Source organism: Balaenoptera acutorostrata, chromosome 1, assembly GCF_949987535.1.
Source record: "Balaenoptera acutorostrata chromosome 1, mBalAcu1.1, whole genome shotgun sequence".
Taxonomy (NCBI): domain Eukaryota; kingdom Metazoa; phylum Chordata; class Mammalia; order Artiodactyla; family Balaenopteridae; genus Balaenoptera; species Balaenoptera acutorostrata.
In genome coordinates this window covers 118,810,703-118,835,019 of record NC_080064.1, presented here as the reverse complement: position 1 = coordinate 118,835,019, position 24,317 = coordinate 118,810,703, and the positions used below count along the sequence as shown (strand labels likewise).

At 52.1% G+C, this 24,317-nt stretch overlaps 2 protein-coding genes across 2 annotated transcripts; one reads left to right on the top strand and one right to left on the bottom strand.

Moving 5' to 3' along the window:
• Window positions 1-378: 378 nt before the first annotated feature.
• Window positions 379-9,503, bottom strand: NDUFS2 (NADH:ubiquinone oxidoreductase core subunit S2). Its single transcript, XM_007171708.3, has 14 exons — window positions 9,391-9,503; window positions 8,480-8,586; window positions 5,561-5,751; window positions 3,914-4,034; window positions 3,620-3,732; window positions 3,290-3,364; window positions 3,044-3,121; window positions 2,815-2,900; window positions 2,491-2,610; window positions 1,652-1,781; window positions 1,277-1,372; window positions 1,014-1,097; window positions 813-870; window positions 379-612 (listed from the first exon to the last, which is right to left on the bottom strand). Exons 1-14 carry the CDS (start codon window positions 9,480-9,482, stop codon window positions 575-577), a joined length of 1,389 nt encoding a protein of 462 aa, XP_007171770.1. The 5' UTR covers window positions 9,483-9,503; the 3' UTR covers window positions 379-574.
• Window positions 9,504-12,944: 3,441 nt separating this feature from the next.
• ADAMTS4 (ADAM metallopeptidase with thrombospondin type 1 motif 4) lies at window positions 12,945-21,386 on the top strand. The gene is made up of 9 exons (XM_007171709.2): window positions 12,945-14,227; window positions 15,335-15,658; window positions 15,910-16,042; window positions 16,603-16,773; window positions 17,500-17,786; window positions 17,894-18,080; window positions 18,334-18,509; window positions 19,447-19,622; window positions 20,117-21,386. The coding sequence occupies exons 1-9, from the start codon at window positions 13,604-13,606 to the stop codon at window positions 20,541-20,543; spliced, it is 2,505 nt and encodes an 834-aa protein (XP_007171771.1). The 5' UTR covers window positions 12,945-13,603; the 3' UTR covers window positions 20,544-21,386.
• Window positions 21,387-24,317: the final 2,931 nt, after the last annotated feature.

Sequence of the window (24,317 nt, the reverse complement as noted above, 5' to 3'; positions counted from 1 at the left end):
AAGTAGAGGGTTAACACTCCTAAGTTTCCCATCAAAGTGAAAGACAGGGACTTCCCTGGTGGCGCAGTGGTTGAGAATCTGCCTGCCAATGCAGAGGACACGGGTTCGAGCCCTGGTCTGGAGCTCCTGGTCATGCCGCAGAGCAACTGGGCCCATGAGCCACAACTACTGAGCCTGCGTGTCTGGAGCCTGTGCCCCGCAACAAGAGAGGCCGCAATAGTGAGAGGCCCGCGCACCGCGATGAAGAGTGGCCCCCGCTTGCCGCAACTAGAGAAAGCCCTCGCACAGAAACGAAGACCCAACACAGCCAAAAATAAATTTAAAAAAAAAAAAAAAAAAGTGAAAGACAGTAAGATACTGAGAAAGACATACCAGAAGTTTGGGCTTGGGGCCAGAAGGCGGCTAATTTATTACAATTTCTCCTTTTCCAGTACATGCACAGAAAGCCTGACAGCTAAGCATTCATGTACATGTACACACACACACACACACACACACACAGTCCCATTCCCAACGATGGACAGGCTCTGCAGAAGAAGCAGGTAGGCACGGAGGTCCAATGCTGTTCCCGTGCTCACCGATCTACTTCTCCAAACACAATATCTTGGGTACCTAGGAGGTCAGGGGGAGGAGAAAAAAAGTGATGTTACCAAGAATCTAGAACTCATTACTGCGCTCAGGAAACTGAGGATTTGAGGATTTGAGTCTATGCCCATCGTCTATGTTGAACAGGAAGTGTTCAGTTTCTGTCCCCAATCAGAGTCTCAAACTCCCTTGCCTAGAACACCTCTACTACACAACAGGCCTTGTACCTATGATGGCAACGACGTCCGCCAACATGTGTCCCTTAGACATCTTGTCCAAACCAGCCTGCAGAGATTAAGACAGCAACAGTGTTAGGCAAGATAAGCAGGGTAGAAGGAGGAGGAGTGAAAGTTCATAAGAATCTCAACCAAGGTCATTAATTACTGGATTCATGTATTAGCGTTAGAATCTTTGGGGTTGGTTCTTACCAGGTGGGCAAAACCAGGAGCCTTGATCTTGCATCGATAAGGGCGGCTGCTGCCATCAGACACCAGGTACACCCCAAACTCTCCCTGTCCAAGGAAGAAGGTTGGCTGCCTCCATTAACAGGAAGAACCCTTTCCTCTGCCAACAAAAACCTCTCTATTCACCCTCACGTCCTCTCTCTCACTGATGAACAAGCATTTAACTGAACATCCATCTCCAGTCACCCACTCCACATACTGTCCTTTCCTTCCCCTTCTTGCCTCACCTTAGGAGCCTCGATGGCAGTGTATGTGGCCCCTGGAGGAACTTGGTAGCCCTCAGTATACAACTTAAAGTGATGAATCAGTGACTCCATAGAAGTCTGGAGAGAGGAAAAACGGAGCATCAACAAGCCAGATCCAAACTGTATGGCAGGTGTACCCACACACAGAAAATAATCTCTACCCCCAGGGAGTCTAAAATCCCACATGTAAGTCAATGAGCAGAGAAGTTACAGAAAAAGAGAGGAGGCTACGGGAGGGTAAGAATCTTATACAGTGCATTATTTGAAAAAGGAAAACTGAAAAGTAGGATTTAATCCAAAGGTACTCCTCCCCAGCCGCTGCCCCCTTTCCCCCTTTTCCCTCCCCCTATAGTTAACCTTCATCTCTGCTCGTTTTGGTGGAGACACTTTGGCATCATCAACCTTGATCTCCCCGGGAGGCATCTTGTTCAGACACTGTAAGATGATTCGAAGGGACTGGCGCATCTCCTCCACCCGACACAGGTACCTGAAGTAGATGAGACAGACTCAGAGCAAGAGAAGAGCAGCCAGAGGATCAGATGTGAGGCTGGGAAGATGCCCTTGGCCAAACTGAAGAGTGCTAGGTAACTTTCCTCATTCTTTTCTCCTAGTACAGCATCTCTGCTTGGCCTGGCCACCCATATAAAACCTACAGTCTTCTGATTAGAGTACTGGGCCCTCTCCTAGTTTTCTCAGACCAAATCCTCTCCTAGTTTTCTCAGACCATGTCCTGTAGTGTTTCCCTCTTTAATTACCCTCTTAAACATTTTTTGGAGTATAGAACAGGTGAGAGTCAAAGTGACTCAAAAAGAAAACAGTAACAAATTTTTCTTGGCGTCAGTAAAGAGGAATGGAATTTGAAGCTTAGAATCTAGTGGAAAGAGCACTGGATCAGCAGGATTCTTGTCTCAAGCACTACTAACAGAATAATATCCCAGGCTAATCTCTAACTTTTCTGCTTCAGCTTTCTCAGCTATAAGATGCAGCCAAAACTAGTTCCATCTAAGACATAAGAAGAATGTAAGGGTAAAATAAAATGTCCCATAGGTGCAAGTGCTTTGAAAAGCAACCTAGTTTAACATACACAAGAGCTCCAATAGATACTGGAAAGTATGAGAAAGAAGAAAGTAGTCAAGAGAAAAGTTAGATAGGGGAAACTAGCTGGACAATGCTCTAAGAAGGGATCTGGGCCTCACCTATCATAGCAGTCCCCTCGAGAGCCAATAGGAACATCAAACTCCACCTGGTCATAAACATCATAGGGCTGGGTCTTCCGCAGGTCCCACTGGATGCCCGAGCCCCGGAGCATTACCCCGCTGTAGAGAGTATAACGGGACCAAGGGTCACTTTCCACAAACCAAGAAAAGAGGCATGCTCTCTTCCTTAGTCTCCCCTCTCCCTCCCGCACGCTCTGGGCATGGGATACAAAGACAGCATGGCAAGGAAGGCGCCACACCTGAAGCCAAGAGATTAAGCTGGAACCCACCCGCCCCTAAAGAGAGAAGTCTTATTCCTCACACCTAAAACCACAGTTAAGGGCGTCTTCTGCTGTTACAACCCCAATGTCGACTGTCCGATTTTGCCAGATCCTATTGTTGGTCAGCATCTGTTGAGCAAGAGAGCTGGTGTGTGAACACTCATTCATGACACTCTTCAAATACCTCTGTTATTTCTTTACAACTGGGGATTAAAATCCCACAGATCCTCTTGGGGCAAAAGAGGGATTTTTCCCACTGACTCCTATCTTACCTCCTCCAGCTCATCAATGCGAAGAGAGAAGTTCTTAGAAAACTCATAAATGTCATCCATAAGCCCGAGGGGTAGGTCCTAGAAGACAAACGGAGAATCGATAGTGAGTGCAGTCTCCACTAAGGAAAGCCAGCTCTGCCTCAGGGATACAGGGTTAGCGCTTCCATCAGCCAGGGCTGCCCTCCAGTGGCCACAGAGGATACAAGCAAGGACTGGACATTAAGAGAGGCAGGGGAGCCTGCTCACCTGGTGCACACCTCCTGGCCGGACATAAGCAGCATGCATCCGAGCCCCAGACACTCGCTCGTAGAACTCAAACATCTTGATAGGACACACTGGGAATTAGTGACAAAGTCCTGGGCCCCTAAGTCAAACACCATGATGGTCTACTCCCCCGCCCCCAGCCTGCTGGTGCCCAACCAACCCCTCATGACACAGAGCTCCTCAAGAATATAACCCAGGTTAAATATACCTTCTCCCCCTAAACGTTCTCTCTCCTTTTACTCTCGTCTCCTTCATACCTTCTCTACCTCTGGCACCTCCTTCCCTTGTCCTATTCTTTCCTCCTTCTCATACCTTCTCCCTTTCTTCAAACATCCAGAAGAAAGGGGTCATGGCCCCAATGTCCAAGGCATGTGTGGTCACAGCCATGATGTGGTTCAAAAGCCGAGTGATTTCTCCAAACAGCACTGTAGAGAGGTGAAGACAAGAAGGGAAGGATATAGGAGCCAAGGATCCAGGCTGACAGAGCAGTTCTGGGCAGAGCCTGGGGTCTGCATACTAAGCTCCGGTTCAGCGCTCCTAAGATGGGGGGCAGAGGCACTATGCTGTACTCTCAGTGGGCCACAGGAAGAAGGGGATGGGGCGTACCTCGGATCCACTGTGCCCGAGGAGGAGGCTGGATGTTGAGCAACTTCTCCACAGCCAGTGAATAGGCCTGTTCATTACACATCATGGACACATAGTCTAGCCGGTCAAAGTATGGAAGGGCCTGGGAAGAGGGAGGAATCGGGATCATATCTAACAGGCCAAGGAACCCTCAGTCTGGCTGCTAGAAGCACTGCTCTCAGTGGGCATCAGAGGTCAGTGCTACATAAACCTTCCCAACCTCAGGAGCCTCAGGAAGGCAGGATGAAACACACTGAAGGGGTGAAGGTGGGGGGACCCCAATTTGTCGTGTTTGCCAATTTCCATGGTGAAAATACTCCTACGAAGTCCCACTTTAAACTACCAACATTATGTAACTGACCACAGACAGCGCTGGGCCAAGTAGCACACCATTACACAGTATTTCCACTATACAGATACAATGGAAGTAAATACCTAAAGAGCACAGCGTAGAAAAATGTAGTAAAATAATGAAGGCATGGATTTTGATACTTCTTACCTTGATTTTTAATATATTAAATCGCAAGCTAGTATAATGTGATTTTTAATAACAGCTGTGTTTAACAACTGGCTCACAAAATTCCTGAAAATTTAACAGTCTGTTCTTGTGAGCCAGTATGAGTTAGCTCCAGCACACCACTGCCAACCAAGTCTTCTGGGCCAAGTGACGCCTCTGTCAAAGAAGAACGCCTCTCTGAGATACTGCAGGAGAAAGGTAATCTCAGGAGGAAATTAAGAACACCAAGAAGAATGGGATTTGTTTCTGGAGGAAGAGTCAGGTAGAAATGGTTCTTCCCCAGAATACCAAGAAAGCTAAGTCCCAGCTGTACGCTGAACCAGCTTCAGCTTCCAGGAAGGAGGCGGAGCTAAGACGCCTTGCCTTGGAACAGCCAGTTCTTGCCCTGATGTCACTGTGACGTGGGATAAAGCTACAGGGGTTAACTCCATGGACTCTGGGACCAGAAACCATCATTGCCTGGACTCTTTGGGGGAATCACATTCTAGTCAGCTGGTTCTAAATCCTAACCCCATCGTCCTCTGTTATCAAGAGCTTTCTTCATGACAGTGAGAAAAAAACTTCAGATTCCTATGCCAGATCCAATTTCTTCAAATCTGACCCTCATTATTTGGGTCACAGAGTTCTCCTAAAAACAGCAAACTCTGTTACAAACTCCCTCCCGGTCACTCTGACTCACTGAGTATTTCGAAAACAAACTTAGAATGCTGGAAGATACAAGAATCAGCTGTTAAACCTGGGGAGCTGACGTCTCTCTCCTCTTTCCCTGACCCCAAGGACACCAGCTTTGACGTACTAGTATGACATTAGAGCAGGGAAACTGAGGCACTAGAGTAAGGATAAAGGGGTCAGCCAAAAGTCAGCCAGAGAAGAGCTAGGAGTGTAGCTCCAGGTCCAAAGTATTTCTGTTTGATAAACCAAGTCCACATGATCCAAGTCAAGCATCCCCTGCCACACCCCTCCATCCTCCCAACCAAAACCATCCTAATAACCTCAACGGGCTACTCCTCTCTACACCCTCCTCCCCTGGGGTTTTGGGGCAGTGAACTGGCAAAGACCCAGGTTAAAGCATCCCCAGGTCCTGTCAACAGGTCCCCGTTCACCCCCCACACCTGTAGATAGGTCTTGTATTCAATGAGCTTCTCGGTGCCTCGGTGCAGCAGCCCGATGTGAGGGTCGCACTTGCGCACCATCTCCCCACTCAATTCCATCACTAGCCGCAGGACTCCATGGGCTGCTGGGTGCTGGGGCCCAAAGTTCAGGGTCAGGTTCGACACCAACGTGTCCTTTGGAGGGTCCACATCTGAGAAGTGGGAAATAGTTGAGCCAAATGGTAATTCCTTTGAGAACCCCCAAAAGACAGCAAGGAGTTAGCATCTCCCTGGAGACTTTCCATCTCACCATTCCATACCCTGCTGATTTCCTAACCTTTATCATAACCAGGAAGAAGACCATTAGATGGGAAAAAGGGAAGGGAGATCTAAACTTTCTGACGAGAGGGACCATGAGCCTCACTCTTTCCGTGTCTCTCAGGACACCTTTAAAAAAAAATAATAATGATAGATAACACTTATACAGTCCTTATTATGTGCCAGGCACTACTCTAAGCACTTTACTTATTTTAATTAATTTAATTATTTCAACAACCATATAAGTAGTTGATACTATCATTATCCTCATCTCTTTGGAGAAATTGAGGCCAGAAAGACTAAATGAATTGTCGGAGTTAGTAAGTGGCAGAGTCAGGATTTAACTCAGCCTGGTCAGCTCCAGACTCCACACTCTTAACCACGAAGATACACTGCTCTCCAGATGTATCTGCTGAATGGCCAACTAATTGGGAAATGTATACTTAATTCTTACTACTACTAATTGACAGTTTTTACCCTCAAGAGGCTTACAGTTTAATTTGGGAAATAAGTATATGTGAGAAACTAGTAACACAAGTCAAATTTACAAGTTGCCAAGTAAGTTGCTTAGCCGTTAAGTATTTAAAGAAAGGAAAGAACACTGTGAAGATCTCATGGAGGCAAGATATGAGTTGGTTCTTTTTTTTTTTTTTTTTTTTTTTTAAAGGATTTTCTTATTTATTTATTTATTTATTTATTTATTTTTGGCTGTGTTGGGTCTTCGGTTCGTGCGAGGGCTTTCTCCAGTTGCGGCAAGCGGGGGCCACTCTTCATCGCGGTGCGGGGACCGCTCTTCATCGCGGTGCGCGGGCCTTTCTCTATCGCGGCCCCTCCCGTCGCGGGGCACAGGCTCCAGACGCGCAGGCTCAGCAATTGTGGCTCACGGGCCCAGCTGCTCCGTGGCATGTGGGATCTTCCCAGACCAGGGCTCGAACCCGTGTCCCCTGCATTAGCAGGCAGATTCTCAACCACTGCGCCACCAGGGAAGCCCTGAGTTGGTTCTTAAACACAGGGAATGATTCAAATAGGTAGAGAGAAAAGGCATCCCATGCTATGGAATGAACACATGTCAAATCTTAGAAACAAAATATCTATGGAACTCTTGTCTGCCAAGAGACAGAAGATTAAGTGTTGGCAGGCAGTAGGGGGTAGGGGGTAGTGGTTCAATTATCAGTATTATTTATTTATTTATTTATTTTTAATTTATTAATTTATTTATTTTTGGCTGCATTGGGTCTTCACTGGTACACACGGGCTTTCTCTAGTTGTGGCGAGCAGGGGCTACACTTTGTTGCGGTGCGTGGGCTTCTCACTGCAGTGGTTTCTCTTGTTGCGGAGCACGGACTCTAGGCGCATGGGCTTCAGCAGTTGTGGCTCACAGGCTCAGTAGTTGTGGCGCACGGGCTTAGTTGCTCCACGGCATGTGGGATCTTCCCGGATCAGGGCTTGAACCCGTGTCCCCTGCACTGGCAGGCAGATTCTTAACCACTGCACCACCAGGGAAGCCCCAATTATCAGTATTATTAATAACACTTAGGGAGGACTTAGCATGAGCCAGTCACTATATTATGTGGTTTATGTTACCTGTATCTCATTTAATCCTTACAATAACGCTATGAAGTATGTACTTTATTCACTGGTAAATGGAGAGTTGAGATCTGAAACCAGAGTCCACCTATGCAACCAAAATTCTTCACCATGGGCTTTGGAGTCAGACAGACCCACGTACAAATCCACCTGTGTCCTCAACCACTTTTTAATCTCTCTACACCATTATTTCCTCAAAATTGGGATAATATTAGTATCACTCTCATAGGGTTGTTGTAACAACTAAGTGAAATAATGCATACAAAAACAGCACACGGTAAGCACTCAGCTACTGTTACTGTTAAATTTTTGAAAGGTTAACTGGAAGTTCCTTTAAAGGTTTTCGAGCAAAAGAATGAATGACATGCTAAAATGATGTTTGGGGAAGATAAAGCCACAGACACTGTATAGGATAGCTGGAGGGAGACTATATCAGTGGCAAGAACCCATCAAAGAAACTTCCGAAATAATCAAGATCTAATACAAAATAAATCGAAACAACAAAGGGAGAAATGACCAGATGTGAAACATTGTTAAAGAATCTGCATGTTATTGGACATAGACATGGAGGGCAAGAGAGAAAAAAGAGCCAAAGGTGACTAAAAAGTTTCAATCCTGAGGGATTAGGAGAATGAGGGAGTCACTGATCAAAATTAAAAATCACAAGGAAGAGCTAGTTTTGATGGGGGTAAAAATGTTTCGTATTCAGAAAGGTTTCATTTGGGTGCCAGTGGGAAAAACCACCTTGTCAAGAGAGGGAGATGGAAATATACTGAACCTCTGGAAAAAGCTGAAGCTAAAGATATAAATTTGGTAGGGATCTTCGAGGGTTGGCTGGGACCTTCTCTTTCTTTTCTCTTGGAATATTCTACTTGACAAATACCTCCTATTATCACTATTGTCACGTTTGTCGAGTTGCAAGGTTAAAGATGCAAAAAGAGTTGGCGGCTAAAATTTGCCTCACACGGAAAGCACTTAGAAATCAGCTTGGGGCATGGAGGGGTGTGGGTTGGGACAGTGGCACTGGGCACTCACCATTCCAAGGTGGAGGCTTCCAGTGGGCTGTTTCCTTGGTGGGGTACATGACAGCGCCCCCAAACTGCTCTGCCCATTCCACATCTGGCTGCCATTGCCGAGCACCTCTGGGGAGGTAATGACACATCCTAGACAAAGGGCCTGAACAGTGCTTGGTTCCTCTGTTCCCATTCACTTTCAGGTGGGCCCAGGGAAGGGTGTCTTGGATTCTTCAATGCCAAGTCACTGACACAGAGTTGTGTCGCTCTGGCAGAACAAACTGGAATTCTAGAGGTTCCATCCTTACTAACAACTTATTCCTGAAATCACTTCACCTATCACCCGTACGCATGCAAAGCTGGGGATCCCAGCTCCTTTAAATTCTGGTCATATTCATATTCCCATCCTGGTGAATGTGAACTCAAGAAAGGTGTTTATTCAAGGTCAACCCAAGAGTAAAAAAAGAAAGGGGGGTGGGGCATGCTGGCTCCTTGGCTCTGCTCAAGTATGGCCAGAACAATGCACTGGGGCCAACCCGGGGATTCTTGGTTTATGTTCCTCCTTTAAGTCTATCGGGGTTGCTCTCCTCTTCTTCCACAGCGTCTAAGGAGACTTTTCACCAGTCGCGCCCCACCCGTGAAGGGGTTTGGGAAAAGCAGCAGGACATAAACGGAGGGTGACATTATCACTAACACCGAGGCGCAGAGTCTCCCTCCAACTGATTTCACCTCCGGCAGATCGAGCTCAAACCCTCTTTCCTCCCTCGGCCAAGGCAGGCACCACTGGATCCTGGAACTCGATAGAGCAGGCCTGGGCGAGGGGTCACGGGCCTGGGTCATTCTTTCAAAGGGGGTCACAGGGCCCGTGGAGTCCCCGGACTCGAGAAACCCTAGCCCTGGGGACAGCGCATCGAGGGCTGCCCTTGGTCTCACCTGGTGGGCTGAATCGGCAGTCGGGCCCCAGCCCCGGGCCGCACCAGGGCCGCGACGCCCCGGAGGCCGCATAGAGCCCTGAGCGTCGCCATCTTGCCCCGCCACAGACTGCGGGAAGGAGAACCGGGCGGAAGTGCCTCTTGCGCGCCTCCTTGTGGGCTTCTCGCCTATTGGCACCACGCAGCCGCCCTCTTGGAAGCTGGCGGGGTCGCCGAGCGCGAACCTGACAACATCCGGGTTCTGCACCCCGGCTTCACTTTCGCTTAAATACCGGAGGCTGGGGCCCTTGCTTCCCACCGCTCCTGGTGGGCTCTTCTAAGGCTGAGCAGGAGAAACTTGCAGTTCCTGCTGCGGGCAGCGGCACCCCTCGCGCACCATCGCCGAGCTGCCTGCGCGCCTTAGAAAGTGCCCTGCCGCCCGGAGCCAGGCGGACACTCACATGGGGGCCCTTCCCCACTCCTCGCCTGAGCTGCACCGCTGCTGTAGCCCTGCTCTCTGGTTGTGTCTGAGCCCTGACCTTCTGGGGTAGCCCCGGGCTTTGCTACCCCAGAATCCAAAATTACCTCTTTATCCCCGAATCCAAAAGATTCGGAGCCGGGAGAGCTAGCTAATTTCCAGACGGCCTAAATGGGTTAGGGAAAAGGGGCCCAAGTGGGGCTGGGCGGGTCTGAGAGCTTCTGCCAAAGTAAAATGAAAAAAGAGTAGGATGCGAAGGCCACCAGCATTGGAACGGGCTGCTGGGGTGTGTAGGAGCCACCTCATGAGGAGAGGAGGTCCCCTATGGGTGACCCTGATATCTGCCAGGCTTCCAGAACCCACAGAATTACAGACCCAAGAAGTGCCCTTAGCGATGCCTCGCACCCCACTTCCATCCTGGGTCAGTCTCTTTTACCTCATATCTTTCTTTTTTTTTATTTTTAACTGCATTGGGTCTTCATTGCTGCACGCGGGCTTTCTCTAGTTGCAGCGAGCGGGGGCTTCTCACTGTGATGACTTCTGTTGTTGCGGAGCACAGGCTCTAGGCGTAGCTTCAGTAGTTGTGGCACGCGGGCTCAGTAGCTGTGGCTCTCGGGCTCTAGAGCTCAGGCTCAGTAGTTGTGGTGCATGGGCTTAGTTGCTCCGCGGCATGTGGGATCTTCCCAGACCAGGGCTCGAACCCATGTCCCCTGCACTGGCAGGCGGATTCTTAACCACTGTGCCACCAGGGAAGTCCTACCTCATACCTTTCTGACCTGGCCTCTGTACTGGCCAACGTCATAGAAATGCAGTACCAGCAGGAGTCTGATCCTAATCCTGTGTGGAAGAGACAAAGAGGAGTTCCAGCCTTGGAGCTAGTTCCTGTTCTCTCTGCCTCCAAGCCCAGCTCCAGCTGGGCCACCCGTTAACTTTGCACATCCCTCCCACTTGGGGCCTGGAAAGAGGCCTTCCCCAGATCTCCTTCAGACAGGGTGCCTGGGCCACAGCCCACCAGCAGGACAGCAGGGTGGGGCAGACAGACCAGGAGAGTGGCAGAGACAGGGAATTCTTAGCTACAAAGAAAGAGGGGAAAGCCAGACTTCTAGCCTGGGAGTTGACCTAATGGGAACTGTACCAAAGGGCGAGGCCATATCCCTGGCTGTGGGAACTGACTGGGACCTGGGTGGGCTCGGCAGCCCTCACAGAGCCAGACAGAGGCTGTGCGTCCCTGCCCCCCTCATTCCCCACTGTCTCCCTGGGGCTTCTCTCCCGGTATAGCTGAAACACAGTGAATGTGGTGATAGTGAGGGAGGACGATGTGGGGACTGCGTTTATTTGCCCTAATCCAGCCTAGGAGAAGTCAGGATAGACTCCGGGCTGCTTGGCCCGAGGGGCAACTTGAGCTGGAACTAGGGAGAGGGATCCTGGGGGGCTGCCTAGGACACGGCATCTTTTGTGCCTTCTCCCTGCTGCCAGCACTCCCCACACACACTGCTGCTGTTACTCTAAGGCCTTTTGTCTCTCACTGCTTACTCGCCCCCTTTGTCCTCATCTCAGATGCGGGTGAAAAGGGGCAGTAAGAGTCCTCTGGTGATAGCTCCTCTTGCCCCTGCCCCTTCTGGTCTCCCATCCTTTGTCTGACTCCTGCAGCACCAACCCCCTCCACTTAGGACCAGGGTCAGGGCATGTGGTGGGTCCTGCAGTCAGAAGGGGGTGGGTGATACAGGAAGTGATGGTCACCAGGGCAGGTATTAGCAACCTGAGCAGGAAGGGAGTGGAAAAGGAAGTATTCTGGCGGATGGGATGTGGAGAACAGGAGGTGACTAGGCAGAGAGTGAATAGAGGAATGGGGGCAGGGGCAGGTGGTCTCCCTCTGGGAAAGGAAAGTGCTGACTGTACTCTCCTTCCTGGGGATATCCTGGGGAAAGGAGTGGCCATAGCATGGGGTGAGCAGAAATTGCCCCTACTTCTGAACCCTTTCCTTCCTTGTCTTGAGAATCCACCCCCAAGACTTCTTTGCTGAGTTCTCTCCAGTCCCAAACCAAGGGAATCATTTTGCTTCCTTTCCCTAACATTACCTCTTCCTCCCCAAGCATTCTCTCCATCCCAGGCACTGGGTTCCTGTTTCTCTCAGGTCCCTAATTTTCCTGTACACACAATGCTGCAACCACCCTCTCCCTGTCCCATGGGGAATGAGAAATAAAAGATTACTAGATATTCCAGGAACCACTGGGTTCTTAGGACAAGGTGGGGCTGAAAAGGGGAACCAGGTGGGGATTCCCTCTGATGGATTGGCATAGGGTACTTCTGGGTTCCTGAGAAAGCATGTCTTTCCTGTGCTGGGGGCTGGCTGACTTGAGGCTGGGGGAGGGTTTAGGGCAGTTGGGAGTGGGTAGGAGCAGGGCCAAGAGCCTGGGGGAAGCTACTGGGAGCCGGGCCAGGGAAATGGGGAGTCAGGAAGTGGGGAGGGGGAGCTCTGGGGGGAATGGAGGCTGGAGGCAGAATGGCTGTCTGGGCTTCTGAGGGGGCGGGGAATGGTAATTCAGGAAAGGGGATCCTGAGGGAGAGAAGAGACGTTAGGGAAGAGGAGGTGCCACCCTAGATCTTCCTTCTGTAAAAGAAAGAGTCGTTAACCCCTCCTGCCTTGTCCTCTGCCGGCTCCATGTGCCCATTCTAAGCAGACTCATATCCTACCTTTGGACAGTACACTGCCTGATCACCGTCTCCTTGCCTGCCCCTTCTCCCTGCCTCCTGTACTCTCTCCAGCTGCTTGGTCCCATCCTGAGCAGTGTCAAGCCACCTCCTTTCTTTGTTCTGCCCTCTTGATGCTTCCTTACCTGTTCCCCACCCTCTTTCCCTGGCAGCTCACTCAGTTCCCTCGGCCCTGGAAACCAGCCTCTAGGGGCATCATGAGGGATCCCTGAGAAAAGGGAGAATGTGCCAGGTTAGACAGTGGGAGCTAGAATTCTCCTGGGACCATGGTCCTTTCTTCGCGTGTTTTCCAGGGCCTTTCTCTGACTTCCTACCCCTCCTGGGGCTCTGTCCCACCAAAAAGGGAAAGAGACAGCTGAGAGCCGACTGTGGGGTTTGGGAAAAGGCTATGTCATCAGCTGGCCCAGTGCCTATGATCCATCCGGCTGCTAGAGATTCCCCTCCCCTGGGCAAGTCCCATTTTTTTTTTAAAGGAAAACAAAAACTAGATTTTTGGGAAGCAATGAAACACCCATCTGAGTCCTACCACCAGAGCTCCTGGCTGAATGGCTTATAGCTCAGCCAATCGTAGTGACTCAGGATGCTTAAAAAGAGCTGGCGCGGAGAAAGGCTGGGAAGAACTCACAGGGAGACCCACAGACACATAGACACGGGAGAGAGAGGAGGAGAAAGACAGAAACAAAGGCACGGCGGAAGGAGGCAGAGAGAGGACAGGCACAGAAGCCAAGCCAGACAGAGTCTGAGGGAGTGCAAAGGGAGAGGCCAGAGAAGCTGCAGAAGACACAGGCAGGGAGAAACAAAGATCCAGGAGAGGAGGGTGTGGGAGGAGAGTTTGGAGGAACCAGACCATTAGGCACCTCTCCTAAGCCTAAGGGCCAAGTTTTCTCCATCTCCTCTGAAGGTCCCCAGACCCTCTGAAAACTCTGCCTCTGACCCTGGCAGGGGTCCGAGCCCCCAGGCTGCAGAGAGGAGCTTTCCAAAGCCAGGGCAGGGAGGACTTGGTGCCCAGACGGCCTCAGTCCCTCCCAGCTTCAGCACCAGTGCCATGTCCCGGACGGACTCGCATCCCGGGAGGGGCTTGGCGGAGTGCTGCCTGTGGGGAATCCAACCCCGCCTGCTGCTCCCCACCGTGCCCATCTCCGGGCCGCTTCTGCTGCTGCTGGCCTCCCTTCTGCCCTCAGCCTGGCCGGCCAGCCCCCTCCCCCGGGAGGAGGAGATCGTGTTTCCAGAGAAGCTCAACGACAGCGTCCTGCCTGGTTTGGGCACCCCTGCCAGGCTGTTGTACCACTTGCCGGCCTTTGGGGAGATGCTGCTACTAGAGCTGGAGCAGGACCCCGGCGTGCGGGTGGAGGGGCTGACGGTGCAATACCTGGGCCGGGCGCCTGAGCTCCTGGGTGGTGCAGAGCCGGGCACATACCTCACTGGCACCATCAACGGAGATCCGGAGTCGGTGGCATCCCTGCACTGGGATGGGGGAGCTCTGTTAGGGGTGCTGCAGTATCGAGGGACCGAACTCCACATCCAGCCCCTGGAAGGAGGCACCCCTAACTCTGCTGGTGGGCCTGGGGCTCACATCCTACGCCGGAAGAGTCCTGCCAGCGGCCAGGGCCCCATTTGCAACGTCCAGGCTCCTCCCGGGAACCCCAGTTCCAGCCCACGAAGAGCCAAGGTAGGCAGCCCTGGAGTCTGTGTCCTGCAGTGTCCTCCTGCCATGTCTGTCCTACTGACCCCTATTCACCTTCTCTCCACCCACTTCCACTTCTGGCCAGTCTGCTGCTTCCCTCCCTTCTGCCTGCCTTTTCTCTTTCCACTGGCCTCCTTTCCTGGGAAGGCTCTGGCTTTTCCCTGCCCCAACCCTTCTCCTAGCCAGACCGCTAATCCCAAGGGGGTTCCCAGAGGTGGGTCAGAGACTCTACGCTGGGAATGACCGTCCTCCCTCCCCACCCCAACCCTGCCTGGCCATGGCATCCTACTGGCACCGTCCCCAACAATGAGGCCCTCCTGATAGCCCCTTGGCCTTGACTCTTTTCTGGGCCCCAAATTTGATTTTCACCACCAGCTAAAGGAGTGAGGTTTGAGGCCCAAGAGATTGGCCTCTAGCTTCTGATGCTGTCTTCAAAATTGTTCTGGCAAACTGCAAACTAGGGCAGGAGTGGACCGGGGAGGAAAGGCATCCTGAACCCCCTTCTGGTCCGTCCCCTTCCCACATTGCGGACTGACTGCAAGGCTGCCTGAGGCTCCGTCCTTTCCTCCCTCCCACTCCCAGTCTCCCCCCTTCTTCCCTTCCTTCCTCCCTCCCTCTCTAGCTTTAATCCAGACCAGACGCTCCCTCCACACCCGCCACGCTGAGATCTGGCCCTGGCCCTAGCTGCTGACTGAATTGTTCCTCCAACCACACAGGGCAGACACGTTGCAGCCCAGCCCTCTAGCCCCAGTCCTGCAGCCCCAGACACACTCAGGCCTGGGGGACCCCATAGTCCCTCCCAGAGGCAGTCCCAGCTGCTTTTCACCTCTTGGGCCCACATAGCCCTGGGACGTGGCATCCGCATCCCCTCCCCTTCTCAGAACCAGCAGATGATTTCTCAGCGTTACCACAAAAGCCCTGGGATTTGGAGTTGGGGGGGAGGCCCCACCAAGACCCATCAGGAATCCCGTGGGATGTATGTGGCCCAGCTGCCTCTGCTGAGTTCCAGACCCAGGAAGTAAGGGAGGGGAGAAGTGATCCATGGGTCTGGGAGGCTATTTCAGGATCCTCCTCCCCTTTTTTCCTCTCCAGCGCTTTGCTTCCCTGAGTAGATTTGTGGAGACCCTGGTGGTGGCAGATGACAAGATGGCGGCATTTCACGGTGGTGGGCTAAAGCGCTACCTGCTGACGGTCATGGCAGCAGCGGCCAAGGCCTTCAAGCACCCAAGCATCCGCAACCCTGTCAGCTTGGTGGTGACTCGGCTAGTGATTCTGGGGCCAGGGGAGGAAGGGCCCCAAGTAGGGCCCAGTGCCGCCCAGACCCTGCGCAGCTTCTGTGCCTGGCAGCGAGGACTCAACACCCCCGAGGACTCGGATCCTGACCACTTTGACACAGCCATTCTGTTTACCCGTCAGGTGAGGCCCCAATCAGCACCTCAGGCCATGCACTGCACAACTCCAAGAAGCACCACTGCACAGACTGTGATGTAAATGGTGCCCCTGGAGTTGTTCCACCTGGTGCCTGGCCCCAGCCACACTGCCAGTGCTATCTGGGCCCTGACGGTGCTGGATATGCAGTGCCCAGTTCTCCACTAATCTGGATCTCAGCTCAATGGACGCTGGTGTCTTGGTTCCTCATGTGTTGTCTCTGATCTCCCTCTCCACAGGACCTGTGTGGGGTCTCTACTTGTGACACTCTAGGCATGGCTGATGTGGGCACTGTGTGTGACCCAGCTCGGAGCTGTGCTGTCGTGGAGGATGATGGGCTCCAATCAGCCTTCACTGCTGCTCATGAACTGGGTAAGGTAGGGGTGGGGTCATGGAGCACCTGTGATGAGTGAGAGAGCTATCAGGGGTGAGGTGAGGGGACAGTGAGCTCACTGGGGTACAAATGCAGGTCACAAGGTGTTTCTTCCTTTTCCCCAGGCCTAGGTCCAGGGCCATTACCCTTCTCTGCTCCGGATGTAGACAAATATTTAGATTTTTCTATTAAATGAGATAGTGTGTAGGAATCTACTGTGAACTGTGTATGTGTGTTTGGAGGGGAGGTGGCACAGTACTGAGAGAGATTATTCACAAGAGTCAGTGATAGAGTGGATGGAATCAGGGTTGGGAATGTTGGCTATAAGGAAAAGTGGGTAGGGAGGGGTCCTGAGTGTATCATGGGGAGAGGGGAGACAGAGCAAGGGGGGCTACATATTGAGAAGCCCTTGGAGCACCAGAAAGAGATTGGGGGGCAAGTTGGGATGGGGAATGGATCTGACCATCCGTAGCTGCACCCAGGCTTATGATGGGCCTGCAACCCCCTGAGGGCCCAGGGATGAGACCCTTGGACCCTAACAGGGCCTCTGCTCCCACAGGCCATGTCTTCAACATGCTCCATGACAACTCAAAGCCATGTGTTGGTCTGAATGGGCCAGGGAGTACCTCCCGCCATGTCATGGCTCCTGTGATGGCTCACGTGGATCCCGAGGAGCCCTGGTCCCCCTGCAGTGCCCGCTTCATCACTGACTTCCTGGACAATGGCTACGGTAAGCAGATGGCACTCCCCTTTCCCTGTGCAGGACCCAGTTCCTGCCCCCACTGTACTTTCTCTTCTGCTGCATTTCACATGGGCCAAATTGACTCCTTCCAATGTGCCTCCTCTGCAGTGTGGGATGGGGTGAGAAATGCTGCTGCCTTTGTGCGGCTCCCACTTCCTCTCAGAACAAATAGCACAGCTACAAGAGGCAAGTTTTGGCTCAACAGAATTAGAACTGACCTTCTAAGGGCCACAACTATCCAACACTGGAAGGGGCTAGTTGTGAAAGGAGGTGACTGCTTTGTCACTTGAGGTGTGCATGCCTAGCAGTATGACTATGATGGGCAGGGCTGTTGATGAGAAGCAGACTCAAGAATTCTGTAGCTGGTTAGAACAGGTAGGAAGATCTAGTGCTTTGAGTTCCTATCCTGATCCTGTTCTTTAGATGTGTGTAGATGTGTGACTGTAAGTCACCTCACTTCTGTGTAGCTGATCTGTAAAATATGCATAATAACAGTAACTACCTCATAGGCTTTGGCCATGATTAAACACGATACTGTTGGTCAAGCATTTAGCCAATGTTCATCACATAATAAGCATTGAATAAATTTAGCTGCTATTTAAAGCTTCTTCCAGTCCTAGAATTTGGCTTTTAGGATCTATCAGGCCCTGGGGAGCCCAAGGCTGGCACCCCTTCAACCTACTGGTGACTTCATACCCCTGCCTCTTTTCCCAGGGCACTGTCTCTTAGACAAGCCAGAGGCTCCCCTGCATCTGCCTGTGACTTTCCCCGGCAAGGACTATGATGCTGACCACCAGTGCCAGCTGACCTTTGGGCCTGACTCACGCCATTGTCCACAGCTGCCGCCGCCCTGTGCTGCCCTCTGGTGCTCTGGCCATCTCAATGGCCACTCCATGTGCCAGACCAAGCATTCACCCTGGGCTGATGGTACCCCCTGTGGGCCCGCACAGGCCTGTATGGGTGGCCGCTGCCTCCACGTGGACCAGCTCCAGGACTTCAATGTGAGATCCCAAGGGCAGGGGAGGGGCAGAGGGCCTGGGGGAGTAGGGGGTAGCCCTGAGCCCAGGAGAGTGTATTTATCCCCCTCTTCCGTTCTGTCCTTCTGCAGATCCCACAGGCCGGTGGCTGGGGCCCCTGGGGATCATGGGGTGACTGCTCTCGGAGCTGTGGAGGTGGTGTCCAGTTCTCTTCCCGGGACTGCACACGGCCCATCCCCCGGAATGGTGGCAAGTACTGTGAGGGCCGCCATACCCGCTTTCGTTCCTGCAATACCCAGGACTGCCCAACTGGCTCAGGTGAGGAGTGGGAGGGATGGGAGCCTTGGGAGGGATTGGTAGGACAGAAAGGGCTGTCCCTTGAGTTCAGGGACCAAGAAGGTGTTGACTGTCCCTGCTGTTGAGGGGAGTGACTTTACCCTTCAGGAAAGTGACAGGTAGTCTGTGGGGGAGAGAGCTGCCATGCTGTCTGGAGGTCTGAGAGGCTAGGTGGAGGGGCTGGTGGGGCGGCGTGAGGAGAGAGGGGCTCTGACTGTCCATTTTAACCCTACAGCACTGACCTTCCGTGAAGAGCAGTGTGCTGCCTACAACCACCGCACTGACCTCTTCAAGAACTTCCCAGGGCCCATGGACTGGGTTCCTCGCTACACAGGTGTGGCGCCCCGGGACCAGTGCAAACTCACCTGCCAGGCCCGGGCACTGGGCTACTACTATGTGCTGGAGCCACGGGTGAGGACCAGGATGCCCCAGGGCTCTGTCTAAGCTCACACACTGCCCAAGCCGCCCTCTACTTTCTGATGGCAGAGATCCCAAACAGCACTGTTGCTGGTGTTCCCACAGCCATGCCCGGCCAGCCCAGGGGTCCACTCAGACTTCTCTGTCCGTGGGTATTTAGAAAACTAGCCCTGGACTCTGGATAAGTTGCCAATCAGGCAGCTCTAGCCTATCCCATTTCCCTTGGTTTCTTTCCCTCTCTCTCTCCCATCTTCCAGTGCTCCATTTTGTGAGAATGGAAGTGTGTGGACTTTTGGGCACTTCTCTGCCCCCTTCCCATGGGCTCCTCTGGCAAATTACAGTGGTGGCCTCATTGAGCTCATGGATGGCCAGTCCCTCACTGGACAGGCCTCCTGGAGACAGCGATGTCCCTGCACCCCCTCTCTGTGATAGGGCCCTGGGTTGAGGCTGAAGAAGGAAGAACAAGCCTAGCAGTTTTGCATCCTTCACCTCTGTTCTGGGGAGAATGCCTGCAGGTTGACTGCCCTCTAGTGTCCAGCTGGGACGGTACCACCAAGATTTAGGGCTTGGTGTTGCGACTCAGACCAGCAATTCCCCTGTTGGCTTCTCTGCTTGCCAGCTGTGTAACCTTTGGGCAAGCTCCTAATCTTTCTAAACCTCAGTGTTCCATCTCTACAAACCTCAAATAGTGGTTGTGAGATTTATATAGCACTTAGCACAGTGCCTAATTCATAGTGAGTGCTCTGAAAATGGTGGCTTTTATGATTATCATCCCTTAGAGTGGCTGGGGTTCCCTCCACACTCCATCCACATTCTCTCCCTCACGCAACTTTTCTGGCATCCCCTCCCTGATGGGATATGGGTCTTGTTCGATTTACCAGCCCGTTTTGACTAAGGAAGATCCTTTCATCACTCCCTCTCTTCTCCTCAGGTGGTAGATGGGACGCCCTGTTCCCCAGACAGCTCCTCAGTCTGTGTCCAGGGCCGCTGCATCCATGCCGGCTGTGACCGCGTCATTGGCTCCAAAAAGAAATTTGACAAGTGCATGGTGTGCGGTGGGGATGGTTCTAGCTGCAGCAAGCAGTCTGGCTCCTTGAGAAAATTCAGGTTCATTCACTATTTATTTCCTCCTCCCACCTTCCGGGACGCTGTTCTGGGCCCTGGGGATACAGAGGTGAATTCAACACTGCTTCTCCTCTCAAAGAGCTGACGTACAGTCTAGTAGGGGAGACAGACGAGTACGCAGTTACAACGCAGTGTCCCACCTGCTCAAAGGGTCAGCCTGGGCTGCTGTGAGGGCACTTGTGGGCATCAGGGAAGGCTTCCCAGGAGGTGACCTCCCTTCTGGAGGAAGAATAGGAATTGCACAGGCACCAAGGAGGCGGGGCTTAGATGGGCACCTCAGTAAGGGGGCAGCAGGTGTAAAGGCCCGGAGAGAAGAGGAAGGAGGGCACATTTGCATGTAGCTCAGATCTAGGCTGGACAGCTCACGTAGGTCTGGGGAGACAACCTTCTACACACATACAATCATACAAACACAGCTCAGAAAGGCTGAGAGGATTCAGGAAGATGCTGAGTTCTCCTCTACTCCTTGCACACAGGTACGGATACAACAATGTGGTCACCATCCCTGCAGGGGCCACCCACATCTTGGTCCGACAGCAGGGTACCCCTGGTGTCCGGAGCCTCTACCTGGCCCTGAAGCTCCCCGATGGCTCCTATGCCCTCAATGGTGAATACACGCTGATACCCTCCGCCACAGACGTGGTCCTGCCCGGGGCAGTCAGCTTGCGCTACAGCGGGGCCACTGCAGCCTCGGAGACACTGTCCGGCCACGGGCCCCTGGCTCAGCCCTTAACGCTGCAGGTCCTGGTGGCTGGCAACCCCGAGAACGTACGCCTCCGCTACAGCTTCTTCGTGCCCTGGCCAGCCCCTTCAACGCCACGCCCCCCTCCCCAGGACTGGCTGCACCGCAAGGCCCAGATTCTGGAGATCCTCCGGCGGCGCTCCTGGGCGGGCAGGAAATAACCTCACCGTCCCGGCTGCCCTTTCTGGGCACCGGGGCCTCGGACTTGGCTGGGAGAATGAGGGGGCTCGGCAGCTGTCTCGCACCGAGACACAGTGGGGGAGGGGCTGTGAGGTGAGCCCGCCCCTCCTCTCTGCCCTACCGAGCAGGCTGGCCCTGCCCGGGTTTCCTGCCCTGGATGGCTGGTGGATGGAAGGGGCTGGGAGATAGTCCCCTATCTAAACTGCCCCCTCTGCCCTGCTGGTCACAGGAGGGAGGGGGAAGGCAGGGTAGACCCCGGTTGTATTTATTTAGTATTTATTCACTTTTATTTAGCACCAGGGAAGGGGATGAGGGCCAGGGTCCCGGGGAAACTGACCCCCTGCCCTCATAGCCCTCACCCTGTCTAGGAAATCCAGGGTGGTGGTGATAGGTGTGAGTGATCTGTGTGTGTGTGTGTGTGAGAGAAGATGTGTGTGTGTGTGTGTGTGTGTGTGTGTGTGTGTGTGTGTGTGTATGAGGTTCCTCCTGCCCAGCTTTCCTCTCCCTGAATTTTATTTTCTGGGAAAGGAAGAGTCAAGGGTAGGATAGGCCTTCAGGGAGTAAGGGATTATCATATTTTTAAATATAAATTGAATTCTGCTATTTATGTGCTCCTTTTGGAGTCAGACAGATGTGGGTTGCACCCTGGCTCCACATCTCTGAACACTAGTTTCCTCATTTGACAATAATAATACCTCCCTTGGAAATTTGTTATAAGGATTAATGTAAATAAAGAACTAGCATAATGCCTAGCACTTGGTAAGTGCTCAACAAATGTCAGCTGCTGTCAGTTATTATTATCACCACCTTACCGTCCTCGGCTCCACTGTCCGTGGAGTCTGCAGTGCATTTGAAGGTGGCAAAGATCTGCATCAGTGGTGCCTGCCCTTGTCCCCAGGCCCAATTCCTTTGGTTGGCAGAGCCCTAGCCTGGATTCTGAAGGACTGTCAGAGAAAGGACAGTTCTGTCCCTGATCTCTGGAGGATCCCAACCACATGGAGGCGTAATAAACACTTGGCTACAAGCACAATTGACAAGAACACGAATGTGAAAGATAACTAGAACGACTACCGTCAAAACAAACAAGCGCTTAGTAATGAGAGTGCTAGTTGAGGGGGTTGTGGGGAGCTGTTATAGAAAGAGCACTGGAGCCGGGAGCCCATGGGTCTGAATCTAAGTTGGGATTCAGCGTCTTCCTAGCTGGTAGTGGTGGGTAAGTCATGGATGTTGAGCCTTAGGTTGCTCATGTGTGTAATGGGGCTAAAAAATACCTGTTCCCACAGGGTTGTTCTGAACAAATGTTACAATATTTTCAAAATAGTGAAGGCTGTACCCATGTGAGAAAATAGTGAAGGCTGCACCCATGTGAGAGGTTATCCTTATGACTACTGAGTGACTGATACAGGGTCCCCAGAATCAACCAGTGTAAACCCAGCAGACATCTTTGAAGATGTGATGTTAGAATGGATTTTAATAAGAGGAGTAGGGGATAGTCAGGAGGGCAAAAAAAAAAAGGCATGGAGAGGGAGCTGAGGTGAGGGGGAACCAGGTGTTCAGTGGTGGCGGAAATCAGTTCTACTTTTCCTTCTGAGCAGGTGACTTTGCTTAAGGGAACAGGGTTGGGAAAGGGTGGCAGGTGGACCCTGCAAGAATTTATAGAGTCTTGCCTGGTAGTAGCAGGACTGCTAGGGATCGGAGAAGGGCTGAATGTGGAGGTGAGGGAGGAACTATAGGTAAAGAAGACCCTGAGGAGGGAGTGGAAGAGGGGGAAACGGGGGAACTAGGGGTGCTTCACTCTGCCGTAGTAGCTCTTAGCTGGGCCGCCCAATACTGCTCGGGATATAGTGCTGGGACTAGGGGATTAAGGCAAGCCATGGAGAGTGTAGCAGTTGTGTGCATCTGCTCACTGGGGCTGGGCTTCGCCGCTCAAGTTCTGTACGAGGTAGCGCCTTGCACAGTGCCCTGGACTTTGTACCACCGAGCATGGCACTTACTCCCTTGGCAGCACTGGGAACAGGGCAGCCCCCTACTCTGCTCGGCTTCTTTTCTTCCGTATGCATGGCCCCCACTGCTGTGCTTGGGCCCAGGCCCTTCCTCCTGTCCTCCTACCAACCAGGCTAGAGGAGGGAGAAACAGGAGAGTGGGACAAGGCCAGAGCAATCTTCAACTATTTCATCTGATTAGCAAAATTGGACCACCAATAACATGTTTATAGACAGACCTTAATACTATGAGCTGATGGTACAATAAGCAGAGTTCTGTGCTAAGTAGATGTAAAGTACAAACGCAAACAATACACAAATAAAGATGCTCACTGCCGTCTGGGGGAAGGTTCTGTACTATACCTCCACAAAGAGAAACATTGGATGGTACAAAGAACTGTACGATAAGGGCAAATTGACCTGTACAGAGATTGATGCCTGGGCTTAATGGGCTATGAGGGTTAAGGAGGGTGAGTCTTGGGCTGGACCTTGAGGAACAGGTAATCATGATAGCCCTTCTTACGTTTCTTTAGTGCCGACGGTAATAAATCACTTCTATCCATTATTTTAAGAGAAAGCCCTTTACTCACTGAGTAGGCTTCTGACTGCCATGAAGCAGTTTTTCCTGGAAAGTTACTGAGTTTAGAGGCTACCTGTGTGATTGGGTGTCGGGGTGGGGGGCGGGGAGGCATACAGTGAAAGAGAAGAGAAGAGAGAGCTGCTCCTCAAAGAGAATTGATGGGTATCCTGGCCCTAAATCCCTAGCAAGGCCTCACCCCTTCCTGGAATGTTCTCGCCCATACCACCCTTCCCAGACCCAGGCTGTAGACTGCCTAATATCCTGATGTCAGGAGTGAACAAGTTCTTGCTATGGATGTGGGGAGGGCATACCTCCCTCAAAGAGCCAAGATGAGCTCTGACTCCTCAGTCGGCCCACTTATTGCCTTCATGGGCCTGAGCTGGGGTGTGGGTGTACAAGCAGGAGGAGAAACAGGAATAACAGGAAGGAAGAAGGCATGGAGACAGTTCAAGTATCTGGTCCTTAAGGGAAAAAGAATGGTGATGAGCTGGAGGAAGAAAACTAGGTGACTGCTGAGAGAGCCCCATCCCTGCAGAAGTTCAAGGAGAGATGGACAACTATTTTATGGGATGGCAAGTGTGCCTGTGTGTTCAAGGTGGGGGAAGAGGTCGAAGCAATAACTGTGAGTTGGGCCAGTTTCTTTAAGTTCTTTCTGTCCCTGAGATTCTCGACTTCAGTGATTAGAGCGGAGGAAATCTGGGCATTTGTCCAACCCCTGTTTGTGTGGTGGGGGTGGGAGAGCCAGCATTCCTGAGGGGTGCTGTGGGAGCAACTACTCGGTTACATTTCTACTCCATCTCTGGCTCCACTTCTTTATAATCTCCATACGGTATTACAGTGTTTTGTTTTCTAAAATACCAGATTAATAGTAATTGACAAAACCAGCATCCCATTGGTCAGGACTTGTGGGGGAGGAAGGGGGAAGAAAGTAGAACTTAATGTGGTAACATTTTATTGGCTCAGAGGATGCTTCTGAACCAGTTGAACACCTTCCCCATTGACTGTCACTGGGGGCAAGCTAAAATCATTGGCAGCAAGAGTAACCAGCTGACAGCTGTGGGAAACCACCAGTTCTAAAAATGCTCAGAAAGAGGCAGATGAGGGGAGGGGGGGACAACAATACTGAACAACTTCCTTAGGTAGGACCTTATATGGGGACAGGCCCAGAGAACTTAAGTAGCTTTAGGAAGGAA